A 12,424-nucleotide genomic window follows, 5' to 3' on the forward strand; every position below is an offset into this window, starting at 1 on the left:
GGGGAAAAATAGCCGGAAGCAGGCATTTTTCATTTCCGTTTGGCAACAGAGACCGCAATTGAATGGACAATGATTACGGTCCGAGAAATTACAAATTGCAAACTTTTCAATCTTCACAGTCAGCGGGTGCATGCCAAACAAACTGTGAACATGGTTTCATTGGCTTAAATACCAGGCATCCGACAGGTGGTCTAGATTTTGTGGCCCAAGGTTCGATTCCGAGCCTTCATTGCGGATTAGTTGCAATTATTGTGGCCTCTTGACATTCTTCTTTATGAAAGACAGCAGCAGCAGCAGCAGCAGCGGTCAACACAAAAACTCAGCACTTACGCACCCATCGATTTTCTCGCCTACAGGCTTAAATCTATTTAAGGTCCCCACCTTTCCCAAAGAGTGTCATCGATTTGTGTGCTTTTGTTTGACAATAAAAAGTAGTAAAAGCCGACATCATCAAATAAAAGTCGGCACTATAGATATACATCATCGAACTTGCCCTTAAGGGGCTTCAATTAAATGACCAAATGGTCAAATGACCAAAGGAGACCACGATAAAGAGCAATAAACTAAGGGCTACACCGAGTAATTAAAAAGCAAACTGCCTGATTTTGTTTGTTTTCTCCCCTCTTTCCCACTAAATTGCTATTGAACTTAATTGGATTTGGAAATTACTTGGAGCAACAAGCGAACAGAAGTGAATGAAATTGGAGTAACAGAAAACCGGTAAGAAATAAAAATTGGAAAATTGTTTTCTGTATGTAATTCCATAAAGCTTGTGCTTTGGGTGAATTTTATAAATTTTATTTTCTATCGGATTTCGAAATTAAAATTTGTGTATCATAACAAAAAAACACTTGTGGTGAGCCACAGAAAAGTGCAATAAAAGCTTAAATTAATGTCGAAATACTGAAAAAGCCATTCACTGCAAAAAAGCAATGTACGGTATAATTAAGAGAGGAAAATAAATAAAACTATTTGTTTTACTAGGTTTAGTGTGCTGAGTAACTAACTAATATTGTTTCTTATTTGATAATTTAGATATAAGCTTTTAAATAATAGATTATTACATTTATTTATCCGTCAGCTTTCTTTTAAGCCAAATAGTCTAACTGAACCTGAAGTAAATTAACGTATTTTTCTGTGCAGAACTAAAATTCTGGATCATAGCCCATGTAAAAGATGATATCTGCTTTTCTGTGCCTACTTGATGGCCTCAGTGGACCACACAATCGTTTTTTCTAGTAATTTTCCATTATATTTTTCATCTACTTCTTTCGAGATTGTTTTTCCACTTAATGCCAAAGATTTAGTTGTCGACCGAGACGATCACGTAATAAATTTCATTTACACAGGCGACGTGCACACGGCAACTTGAAAAAATAAAAAAAAATTGGAGCAAGCATTAAATAGATCAGAACACACCACGCAGAAGCTCTTAGCAATTTAGCTAAGGTGTGACTTATTTTTCAAGCTTTAAAGGTGTAACATTTTTACGTTTTGTTGGCTTTTATCTAAGCTACAAAGAAAATAAATCCAAACTCTATTCGATATGTCATTCAATGTGAGGCAACAATTACACAACTCTCCATCACCTAAAACATGGCCATAAAAAGCCCATTTCATCATTGTCAGATGCATGGGATTGCCCCCATCCCCCAATCTCCTCCAGACATGTGTCATGGGCATATGGGCATATGGACATTGGACATGGGACATCAACATCAACATCACCATATGAAATGTTTTTTATTTTATTTTTTTGTGATTTCTTTTTATTTTTCAGCTGAAACACGTGTGGCAATTATACTAAGTGTAGCCAATAATTTCGGTTAATAATACACAAAAAAGAAAAAAGACAATGGACAGACAGGGCGATATAGTGGTTAAATCGAACATAATTATGGCCATTAAGAAAAACTTTTTTTAACGCATTTCTTTGCGGACATTTGAAGGTCATTGGGTAGACTGTTCATGACTATCGAGCATTTGCATCGATTAAATTAAATATAGATAAAGGCACAAACAATAAAAGTAATGCTTGCCTCGAATCGTGGCCTCAGTCATGCCAAGTTTATCGATGGAAAAAAAATACAAATAAAAATAAAACAAGTTTTCCTCGTGGCTCTATCGTATTACATTGAAGCCGTGAGTTCCGCTTTTTTTTTAAACGATTCTAGGTGGGAAATATAAACGCCCGATTCGCTACGTTTGTTTAAATGAAACGGAGCTCATCAAACCCAAGAAAAAAACTCTTACGCCTCCGAAAAACACCTTAACAAATGGTTTTTGATTGCATTAAGAACCACGCCTCGAAAGGCAATGAACTTGAGCCTCATAAAATATTCAAATCCAAATGTTTCCCCGCTTTTCACTTAAATTGATAGGCCATGAAATGAGTATGTCAAAGATAAATCATCCACAGAATATCCAAAAAAGAAAGGCCAGCAAAGAAAGAAACAGGTAGGAATCGTATAGTATTTATTTTTTCTCAACCATTTCAAGGAATTACAGAATCCTGATCTCTAGTTTCAGGTAGTTGTAGTAGGTGTGTTGGACCGTCTCTTATTGTTTGTTGCAACCTCATAAATATGTTTGTTTCGAAAAAAAGGTTCAAAGGCATTTCAGGGATTGTTCGAAAAGGGTTCCCTGAACTTTAATTGCGTGTTCAGGACTCTCGGGGTAATTAAATTGATACATATTTCATGTCAGGGGAATGCGGAATTATATGGTCCACGCCTCAAAAGAACAAAAAAGGAATACCAAAGAGGATCAAAAAGCCTCGCCCAAAACATAAACAAAATTCCACAATGCTTAGCCAGGGATGTCAAGCTGGCCAAGATCAAATGGCCAGTGACTCCTATAATAAGAGTCTTATTACACACCGAAACCGAACCGAACCGAACCCAACCCAACCCAACCCAATTCGAATCCAAAACCACAGACGACATTTGAGGATCATCATCAACTCGATCATGTGTAAATCTAGAGCAAATCCATATCAATATCAATTTAGATGGGTCCCGTCTCGTCCACACTAGTAAAAAAAAACGTTGTAGACAGTATTTCGTAATCAATTTAAATATTTTTAGCTTTGATTTTATTAAAATTGCAGTTTTAAGTTTTTTGAAATAGAGAAATATTAAATTGTTGTTCAAATATTTTAACATAACTTTTTTTTAAGATACATTTTTTTTAATAATTCTATATTTTTTATTTTTATTGAAACGTTAAGCAACCAACTGATACAAAGCAACTAAAATGGTGGCATTATTTACGGAACAAATTTTAAAATCTTAAAATTGAACTTTAAAAGTAAAACCATATTAAACGTAATTATAATGCATTTATTTAAAACTTATAGGACACATTTCGAATTTATATATTTTAATATTATGTCATGTAATTAGTATATTCATTGAAATATGAAATATAACATTTTTAATTCAAAATCCAGATATTTACTTTTTATTTTTCCATTTTTTTATCAGTGCAGTTTTTTCCAAGTCGTATTCCATTTTTTTAATCAGTGTAATTTTCCCCAAGTTGTTGACCCAGTGTAACGGCAAACCAAGGTTTAAGCGATAGCCTAAGCATCACATTCACTTTAGATTTTTTATAATTATTTTTCTTTTTTCAATAAATAAAAAAATTAGAGTCTTGGAAAAAAAAATCTGTCGCATTTCTGATGTATGGGGCTCTCTGTTCCGAGTTCTTATCGTTCTTAGCCACAATATCATTTGTCAAAGTGTCAACTGTTGGCATTGTTTGTGTTTATATAGTTTTGGTGTGGCATCTTCGTTTCGCCCTTTGTTTTTCGCTGTCTGTCCGAAATCTGAGCATTGAAAATTGAGTAATATGCTCGGGTATTCGGTATGCGGGCCGCTTTTTTCTGAGAGATTGGTTAGTCGAGATTGGCGGGGAGTGATGCGGCATTTTATAATAATGCAGAGAATAAGAATGATGAGGCGGCATGCTATTGGGGATTGGCTTTTTGCCGTTGCAGGCAGGTTCTAAAAAGATTGGAAGATTCATTGCTTCTCTGACAAGGCCGGTAGCTCAAAGTGGATAAAGGGAATGCAGCTTAAAAGATCAAGATTAGCGGTTGACGGAAAGTCAAGGTAAACGGATTTGAAATGTTTCTAAGACGGTCTTGGCTTCTAAAACCTTTTAAATATGGAAATTCTAAGACAATCTTATGATTTGTTAGATGAAAAGCGTTTAAATAAAGGGGTTTCTCTCTTGAGCTTTTAAAAGTCTTTTGCTCTAAGGCTTTTAAACTCTAATCTCAGCTAAAATTTATTAAATGAACAGTCACATTAATTGATCTTTCAACTATTTCTTCTCAATCAATTTGCTCCACTTTTAATGACTCACAATCTTTGTAGAAAAGATTTCCAAAGCATACATTAAAAAAAAGCAAGCTCGTTAATGTAATGAAATTTAACCATTTTTGGTATGCAATCTCAATCGAATTTTGCTCACTTGACACCTGAAGCGTCGTCACCTGTCGCACGAGCAGACCTTTCACAGAAAAAGCCAGACAATTGATTATACAATCTACCATTTAGCAATAATTGCTTTTTGCCGAAAGGTGTATTAACATTGACCGAAGTTAAAGTTGCAATTTTCACACGATAGTAAAAAAATATAAAATATAAAATATATATATAAAAAAAAGAGGATAGACACCCACCTGAACAGACTAATTGCAGGTGGGCCCCAAAAAAGCGTGTTGGCGTCTTGGCCAAAAGAAATTTCATCGGGATTTATGCTCGAGTGTTTTGACAACAGGCCGAAGACTTTCAAAACGATTTATTTATGCCTTTTTGCAAATCATTTTCCAAATTGAAATTGGGTTAATTGAGCTTGACTTTGAACAGTTAAAAGGGTAGAAGAATGTTTGTGTGTAGGCTGTATCCAGAGAAATGTAGAATACTGAGAGATGGAGAGTCTGAGAATCGATCTCAGTGAAGTCTTACAAATGCAATCTGTGGTTTTGAGCATCTTGAATGAATGAAAGCTAGAACGCTTGAGTAGTTTGGCTGGAAAAGGGGAGGAATAATGGCTTTAAAATGGTAATGCTGATACGCTTAGGTAAATAAGTGGGCAAGTGGATCGATTCTAAGACTTCTTCATTCATCTGCAAATGCAGATACATAACTGTTAGAGTGTTAGATGCCAACTTTCCACATGATTGATGAACCATCAGCTCAAGAATGGCTATAGAATATATATATACGCTAATCAAAGAACTACGATAAAAGAAGCCAAGATTTTCACTTCATTAAGTTGGTCTTTGTCCAAAGGAATCTATAGAGATTCTAAGCTATCCACCGTTAAATTGTTTTTCCTTTGGTATTTTCGTAATTTACTTGATTAAATGCATTGAATCATTAGGCGTTCTCCATCGAAAAAGAGAGAAAAACTAGTTTACAGAATCCAGATAGTGGCGCAGGAAGCCGAAGCCGGCACACACGAAAATTTTTCCGTCGAAGGTAAGCCACATTTTCAACCGAAAAATACAAAAACTGTAGAAAAAAAAAAGAACACAATGAACTGAGGAGAGACACCTGCTGTCCAAGCCGTTAGCAGTTAGCAGTTAGCTACCGCCACACAATGGACCCAAGTCGAAGTCGAAGTTGAAGTGGAGGTATCGAGGTATCTGGTATGCAACCTGTAGATATGCGCTTTATAATTGCATGAACCGCTGCGCCAACTGACCCACTTTTACACCACACTATACTATGCCATAGGACCCCACAGTCCCACAATAATGAAGCTTGTCGGCTTCTGTGGGCCCCCAAAATAGAAAAATTAAACAAGGTAAATTAGTTTTAAACAAATGTAAGCCCGCATAGGCAATAATTTATGCAATGGCTTGAAGTCTTTGAACTTTTCGAAAAACCCAACAAGCTTTGCTTGTTTATCTCGACACCTAAAAACAAAAATTTAAAATTCAATCTCTAAAAGTTCAGCTTTTCAGAATGGATACGCTGCGCCAGAAGATTTCGGAGCTCTTTAATAATGCCATACCCACAATGGATGAAGTTGTACAAAGTCCTAAACATGTAGAGAATCCAGAAGCAGTTGAAATCTTAGCAAATGAAGAAAAGGAAACACCAAATCAGGAGACTGGGAAACTTGAAACCACAGAACCCATTACCTCTGGCGATATTCCAGTGCCGGATACAAAGTTGCAAAATTTCAAAACTATAAACTACGAACTGGAATTTGTTGACTTTGTGGATAGGAATGCTCCCAAGGGTTTATCGAAAAAGTTAATGGAAATTTTGCCCTACTTAAAGATCAGCTTTTTGTCTTGGCCAGCATTTTGGTTTTGGCGTGGCTACAATTGGCAGTCCAAACGCAAAACCGAAAGGATTGGTCTTTATATTCAAAGGGTGAATTGGTTTTATTCATAAGTTCTCTTTTAAAACCAAGTTTTTTTTAGACCTATCAGCAAGCCAAACTAATGCAGTTGGCCATCTTAGCCACTGGCTTTTTGACAGTATCAATGGGACAACCTGCAGGTTTGCCCGTACAATTTCATAAAGTGCAAAACAATACGACTAAAGAACATGATATTGAGGACTTAGATTAGGTAAGCCTTGATATATATTTCTATCTAAACTTTACACACACAAATTTTAAATTTATTTCTAACTTTTCGCTAAAATAAATTTGAAATTCTATAACTAAAAATGGGCATCCAAAGCTTTTACAACAGCTTAAAGCAGAAAATCCAAGGATCTTCAAAAATGGAAAGGAATGAACAATACGAAGAAAAGATCAAGAAGCCACCTCAAATGCAAAATATTGGCGAGCAAATACAACTAATGCTGCAATCCAAATCCTTTGAAAGTGCATACAATACCGCCGCCCCATTTCTCTTTGCAAGTTTGGGGGCGTGGCCAGGCTATTGGCTTTTCCGGGGAATGGATTATCATGTACATCGATCGCATATTCCATTGCCCATCTATATTAGACAGGTAGGTCCATGGTTTTTATTTGGTTAAATCTTTTCTTTCCTAAAAAATTTATATATTTTTCAGACCTACTATCAAGCCAAAGTGGTTCAGTTATTTATTATTTTGGCTGGAACTTATACTGTGTTCAGAAATAACAGTCGCCTGCGATTATTGAACACAAATGGCGTGGTAGACTCATAGTTCCTTGAATAACTTTCTATAGATGCCCAAATGCCTTTCCTTAAACTGATCTAAGAATATCTGGAAGCCGAACTTTTAGTTTAACAAACATAATTTGAATATAAATAAATTCTAGAATTATTTTCTATATGGTTCGGTGTGTCGGGGGACTTGATTCATTGGACTCATCATTGTCTTTTGACTCTTCAGTTTTCGTTTGAAGTTTCCCTTCTTTGGTTTCCTCATCGCTGATCTCTCCTCTAATCTCCTTGATAATTTTTGCTACCAACCAAGGTTGAATGCCATTTCTGATCAGCTCCATGCAGATTTTAAGTGATTCCTTGCTCAATCCAGCGTTTACTAATTCCAACATACAATGTAGCACAGTTAGGGCTTTTTTGGATTTTTCACTAGAGTTTTCAGACATTTTTTGACATAATCTATATTTAACCCTTAACAATTCCGATAAAATTTCTGAATAGTTACAATTCAATGCCTTAAATATTTCTTTCAAAAATTATAATGACAGAAATATCAAAACAATTTTGATAGAATTTTAATGTGGGTAATATGATTATAAAATTTACTTTTTTATTTATTATGTGAAATAAATCTTTATTACTCGTCTCATAAAATATGTTTTTAACCTTCAGTTTTGTTTTCATCAGTAGGAAATGATTTTTTTTAACAGTGGGTTTTTAAGGATTACAAATATGAAAATGAAAAAATTATCTTTTTGGCTGTGTCAAAATATTTGATTGTTTTCTATTGCCAAAGCTAATGACGTTCGTTCCAAACCCCTATCACCTAGCCGTACCGTATACCATTTACCAGCTGTAAATCGTAACACCGTTTCAAGTTCAGAGTTCAGTAATTAGCCACCTGCTCCAGTGAACCCCCATGTTGTGCGTTCGCCACGATCTATCTACCCGCTGCCAAGTGGAAAGATAAATTAGCTACAAATTAAACAAATTATACACGCTAGAGAGGCAATGCATACAGAGTTTTCAGGAGAATGGTAAAGAAATCTCAGCTGGCGGACAATTAAAAAACGCTTAAATGAAGATATTTTTCAGGCGGCAAGTGCAGTTGCCGCCAGCATGTGATAAGTAAGAGCAAACACTTAATTATGAGAGGGAGATTTATTGTATCTTCTTGGCCTTACCTGTATGAGATACATTTTCCTCTTTTATTTTTAGTTTGTTTTTTTTTCGTTGCTCCACACAAACGAATGCTAATTATGCAGCATCTGACTATATGTTGATGATGAAGTTGTTACTGTCTTGCTCTACTTGGAATGCAGTTCACTTTTTATGGGTCTGGTGTAATTGTGTTCAATTAGAAACCGAAAAGAAACGAACGTTCTCAAATGGAAATTAATTGAAAAACGTTTTCGCTGCGAACATTTAGAACTTCACTTGAGCGCGAAGCAATTTCCAGCTTGAACTGAGGCGTTGAAATCAAAAGAGTGTTGGCCGTTGTCCTTATTGTAAAGTTTTATATAGACGGGCTATATAAAGGCAATTAGTCAGCAGCACGTAAAAACACAAAAACTTGTAAAGGGAAGTACTATAAACTCTCTCTTCTTGTGGCAGGTTAACCCTAACACGATCGATAGGGGGTAGTATATAAATTTTGAGAGGGTGTTTTCCTTGTTTAACACACTTTACTTGCTATGGCAATTGGTTTTACGAATGCCTTCACAAGGTGTTTCACACACACAAAATCGATCAAACAAATATTTTCAAACACAATTGTCCAGCTCAATGTATAGGAACTTGAGCGGTCTTTTTTGTATTTCAAGGTTTCTTATGTTTTTCTTATTTATTTACACAATTATTTACAGTTCGTTGGTTTAGTTAGTGCTTTAGTGCATATTTTACTGTGTTGTTTATTTATTTAAATGTTGTATATTATTTGTGTTATTATATTTTTCGTTAACGCGTTTGCATGACCATCGTGTCGGTGAGTTGAGCGCGAACTGAATTGAAATTGCGCTGGCTTGTGGCTACAAAGCAGCTTGTGGATTGTATCTTATGGATTCCATGCAACCTCATCATGAGGTTCGCTTCGAACATGTTTGGAAATATCTGTGATAACCATCGGATCGGACAGGTTGGGAATGTTTGGAATATGTCCGCAAGATTCTCGTGTACGTAATGCTCTTGAAATCGCTTCGACATTTCTTGTTGTCACAACTTCGGAATTTGGATTATTCAGGGAGGCGGCGCCCACTAGGAATTTAGTTAATTTGTTGATTACCCCACCAAGCAATATGGGGCAAAAATTGGGCTTAACGAACGCTAAGTGGTTTTAATAGGTGAAATACTAAGGGTTGATGGGAGTGTGGCGAAAGTTCTTCAGTTGGGCATGGGTTAAATAAGGGATTTCTTAATATTTGTAATACATATGTTTAAGTAAGATTAAAGCAAAAATAAAGTTAAAAAAGGCTTTAGCTAAATAAATTGCTGATTTCTTTTAATATATTTAATACATTTCATTTTTTTAAGTGTGAAGGATATACTTTTTTAAGAACGTAGACACTTTTTATCTTTTTGGGTACTATTAAAGATTAAAAAAAAAATTAAATAGGCTTTATGCAAAATGACATGCTATTTTCTTTAAATAAATGTAATATATGCGGCCATTACTTTTCGAGGTAGTTGGTACAGTTCATAGAAGTTAAAAATATATATTTTTCGCTTTAAGCCAGCCCAACCTAATCCAACCCAAAAACCTCTCATAACTATTTATCTCCCCACACCCAGGCCACTATATCTCAGAGCTTGTGGAACGCATTGCAACAGGTTCGCCGGGCATTAAAAATAAAAGCTGCAAAAACAATGTGTAAGGCGGAAAAAAACGAGACCATAATAATTAATACCGATCGGCCGAGAGACCCACCGAGTCCATCCGAAGGAGCGAAGTGCGTAAGTGAAAAATAAAGAAAAACAGGAAATTATTCGCAGCAAAAGTTGCGAAATATTTCATAACCTGCCACCGCGAAAGATGACAAAACTGCGGATGGATGTGGATGTGGGTAAAGAAATTTCACCTAAATATGGACAAAACGGGGCGTGTGCCGGTCAATAATCTCGTGAACACCCTTGAAATGAGCCTGAAAAACAGCATTCAATTTGCAAAAAATTGAAAATGTAAAGGAAAAAAGAAATTTTTGGCTTATTTTTTACCAATTTCTTTGGCCAAGCCTGCCCGATTTTCTGGCATCTTGTGGCACAAATGTGTGGCACCGTGATAAATGCACCGAGTAAGACGGGAAAAAAATCAAAATAAGCTGAAACACAAAAAAAAACCTGCAATCAGCAAACGAAAGTGAAACAAAAGCGCCGACGAGCGAGTAAGAGAGACAGGGAAGGAGACATCGGGAACGTTAAGCGAAAAACTTGCAATTTCCATTTTAAATACGCAACAACTTTCGGCTAGAGGCAGGCCGCATTCACAAGGAGTCCAAGTCGCTGAATTCCCCACCTCTGCAGCTGCTTAAGAAAGCCATAAAGGGAGGGGCGGGAGGCGGTGGATCGTAGGACCAGACCCAGGCCTACACTGGCAAAAAATAACATGGATACATTCAAATAACATTAGCATCATACATTTCCAAAAGCCTCTAAATTCAAAACTAAATAATATCACAAATTATTCCCAAAATTTTAAAGATTTATCGTTGGGTCTACACTAAGAAGAAATAACAAATTATGCTAATTGGGATGTTCGAAATTAATCGCTAAATATAAGAAAATCCACATCTATATCAGTACTTGGTTCTTTTAAATATAAAGGTCATTAAAATGGATTTATTTATAAGCAACTAAATATTTTAAAAATTCAAATAACATCATAAAAAGCATTTAAGAAAAATGTTTGCCAAAATTTACGGATTCATCATTCTTTTGTCAAGGCAATCTTTAAGCTTATAAAACTTTATCTTATGATTAAGATAGGATATAAATTAGTGAAAGTCATTTAAAGAAAAAAGTATAAGTATGAACAAACAACTAATAAATGTTTAATAAAATTAAATTAAACTAAATTAAATAGAAGTTAGCTTACAGGCAACAACGCAAGTCAATCTTTTATGGTTTTGATAATACTGTAAACTCAGCATAAAGACAGCTTTGTTTATGTCTTTTTCTCGGTGTAAGCTTGAACAACAAACAACTTGGGCCACAACTCCTCGTCGACTGAGCTGTTGGTTGTCTGTGGATCGTCTGGCTCTTGATTGGAGCTGCCCTCCAGGAATCGGAGAGCTGGAGCAGCAGAAGAAGTTTAGGGAGCCTGTGTATGGAGACTGGGCGGATTGGCGCTCTTTTGTTGGATATGTCATCAGCATAAATTTTGCCGCGCATTCATCATAATTTCCATGCATTTAATTTGTATCATAAATTGTCTGCTTTACTCTAGGAGTCTCTGAGACTGAGATTGGGATGCGACGATGGCCATAAAGGCTGAGAGATATGAAATCTTCAATTAGTTCTGGAGGCGGGTGAAGCTTTACTTTTGCCAAGTTCCAAAGGAAGTTCATTGAACGGCGGGCATTTTCACTTTCACTTTGCACTGTGGCTGGTGGGAAATGGGAAATGCAGGTTCAATGGTCACGCACTTGGCAAAACAGCAGCCAAAGCTAAATGACACATCCCTAGCCGGGTGTCTGATTACCCAGCAGATTTTGCAAATGAGCCGGGCAAACATTGGTAAAATCAAAAAACAACAGCAACAACAAGCCCAGACACTTGAGATACAACGAAAAGCATTCGCCAGATACAAAGATACAGAGATACAACGATACAGAGATACTCGACGCACGTTTGAATGCTGTTGTAGTACTATACAGCGATCAATAACAATAAAAGAGGCAGACTGTCTGGGCCGAGATGGGATCGTCGTTGTTGGCCAGGTTAAAGATCGTTAGGCGCGACAAGGGGTCAGGTAGTGGTGAAGCAAGTGATGAACACACTTATAAAAAAAATTAATTTTAAACATAAATATTTGGCTATTGAATTTAAAATTCGTTGGTTCAGCAAAAAATATTTACATTTATACAAATACTATTCATGCTTGATTTCATATTAAAACATTTCAATTAAAGTAAAAACAATATATTTAAAATGGTGCCAGCTTAGAAAAAAATTAGATTAGTTTTGAAATGGTCAAATTAAATTAAAATAATTAAAAAATAAAACCGTAATGAATTAAATTGAAAATGAGAGATATTTAAATTGAATATTAAAGCATTTACTACGTATTTTTACCAGTGTACGATA

At 35.7% G+C, this 12,424-nt stretch overlaps 3 protein-coding genes across 8 annotated transcripts in view; 2 read left to right on the plus strand and 1 right to left on the minus strand.

Moving 5' to 3' along the window:
- Positions 1–9,114, minus strand: part of LOC108145646 (supervillin) — a 123,999-nt gene extending 114,885 nt beyond the window's left edge. For all 6 annotated transcript variants that reach the window (XM_041708081.1, XM_017271184.2, XM_017271182.2 and 3 more), the window contains exon 1: positions 8,311–9,114. In XM_041708081.1, the coding sequence (XP_041564015.1) occupies positions 8,311–8,325 (15 nt within the window). In that variant the 5' untranslated portion in view covers positions 8,326–9,114. The remainder of the gene's footprint in view (positions 1–8,310) is intronic.
- LOC108145651 lies at positions 4,781–6,827 on the plus strand. Its single transcript, XM_017271206.2, has 3 exons — positions 4,781–6,398; positions 6,449–6,598; positions 6,713–6,827. The coding sequence occupies exons 1-2, from the start codon at positions 5,982–5,984 to the stop codon at positions 6,596–6,598; spliced, it is 567 nt and encodes a 188-aa protein (XP_017126695.1). The 5' UTR covers positions 4,781–5,981; the 3' UTR covers positions 6,713–6,827.
- On the plus strand, positions 6,609–7,293 carry LOC108145653. The gene is made up of 2 exons (XM_017271207.2): positions 6,609–6,986; positions 7,050–7,293. The coding sequence occupies exons 1-2, from the start codon at positions 6,699–6,701 to the stop codon at positions 7,164–7,166; spliced, it is 405 nt and encodes a 134-aa protein (XP_017126696.1). The 5' UTR covers positions 6,609–6,698; the 3' UTR covers positions 7,167–7,293.
- Positions 9,115–12,424: the final 3,310 nt, after the last annotated feature.

The sequence above is a fragment of the Drosophila elegans genome, unplaced genomic scaffold, assembly GCF_018152505.1.
Source record: "Drosophila elegans isolate 14027-0461.03 unplaced genomic scaffold, ASM1815250v1 contig_208, whole genome shotgun sequence".
In the NCBI taxonomy this organism is placed as follows: domain Eukaryota; kingdom Metazoa; phylum Arthropoda; class Insecta; order Diptera; family Drosophilidae; genus Drosophila; species Drosophila elegans.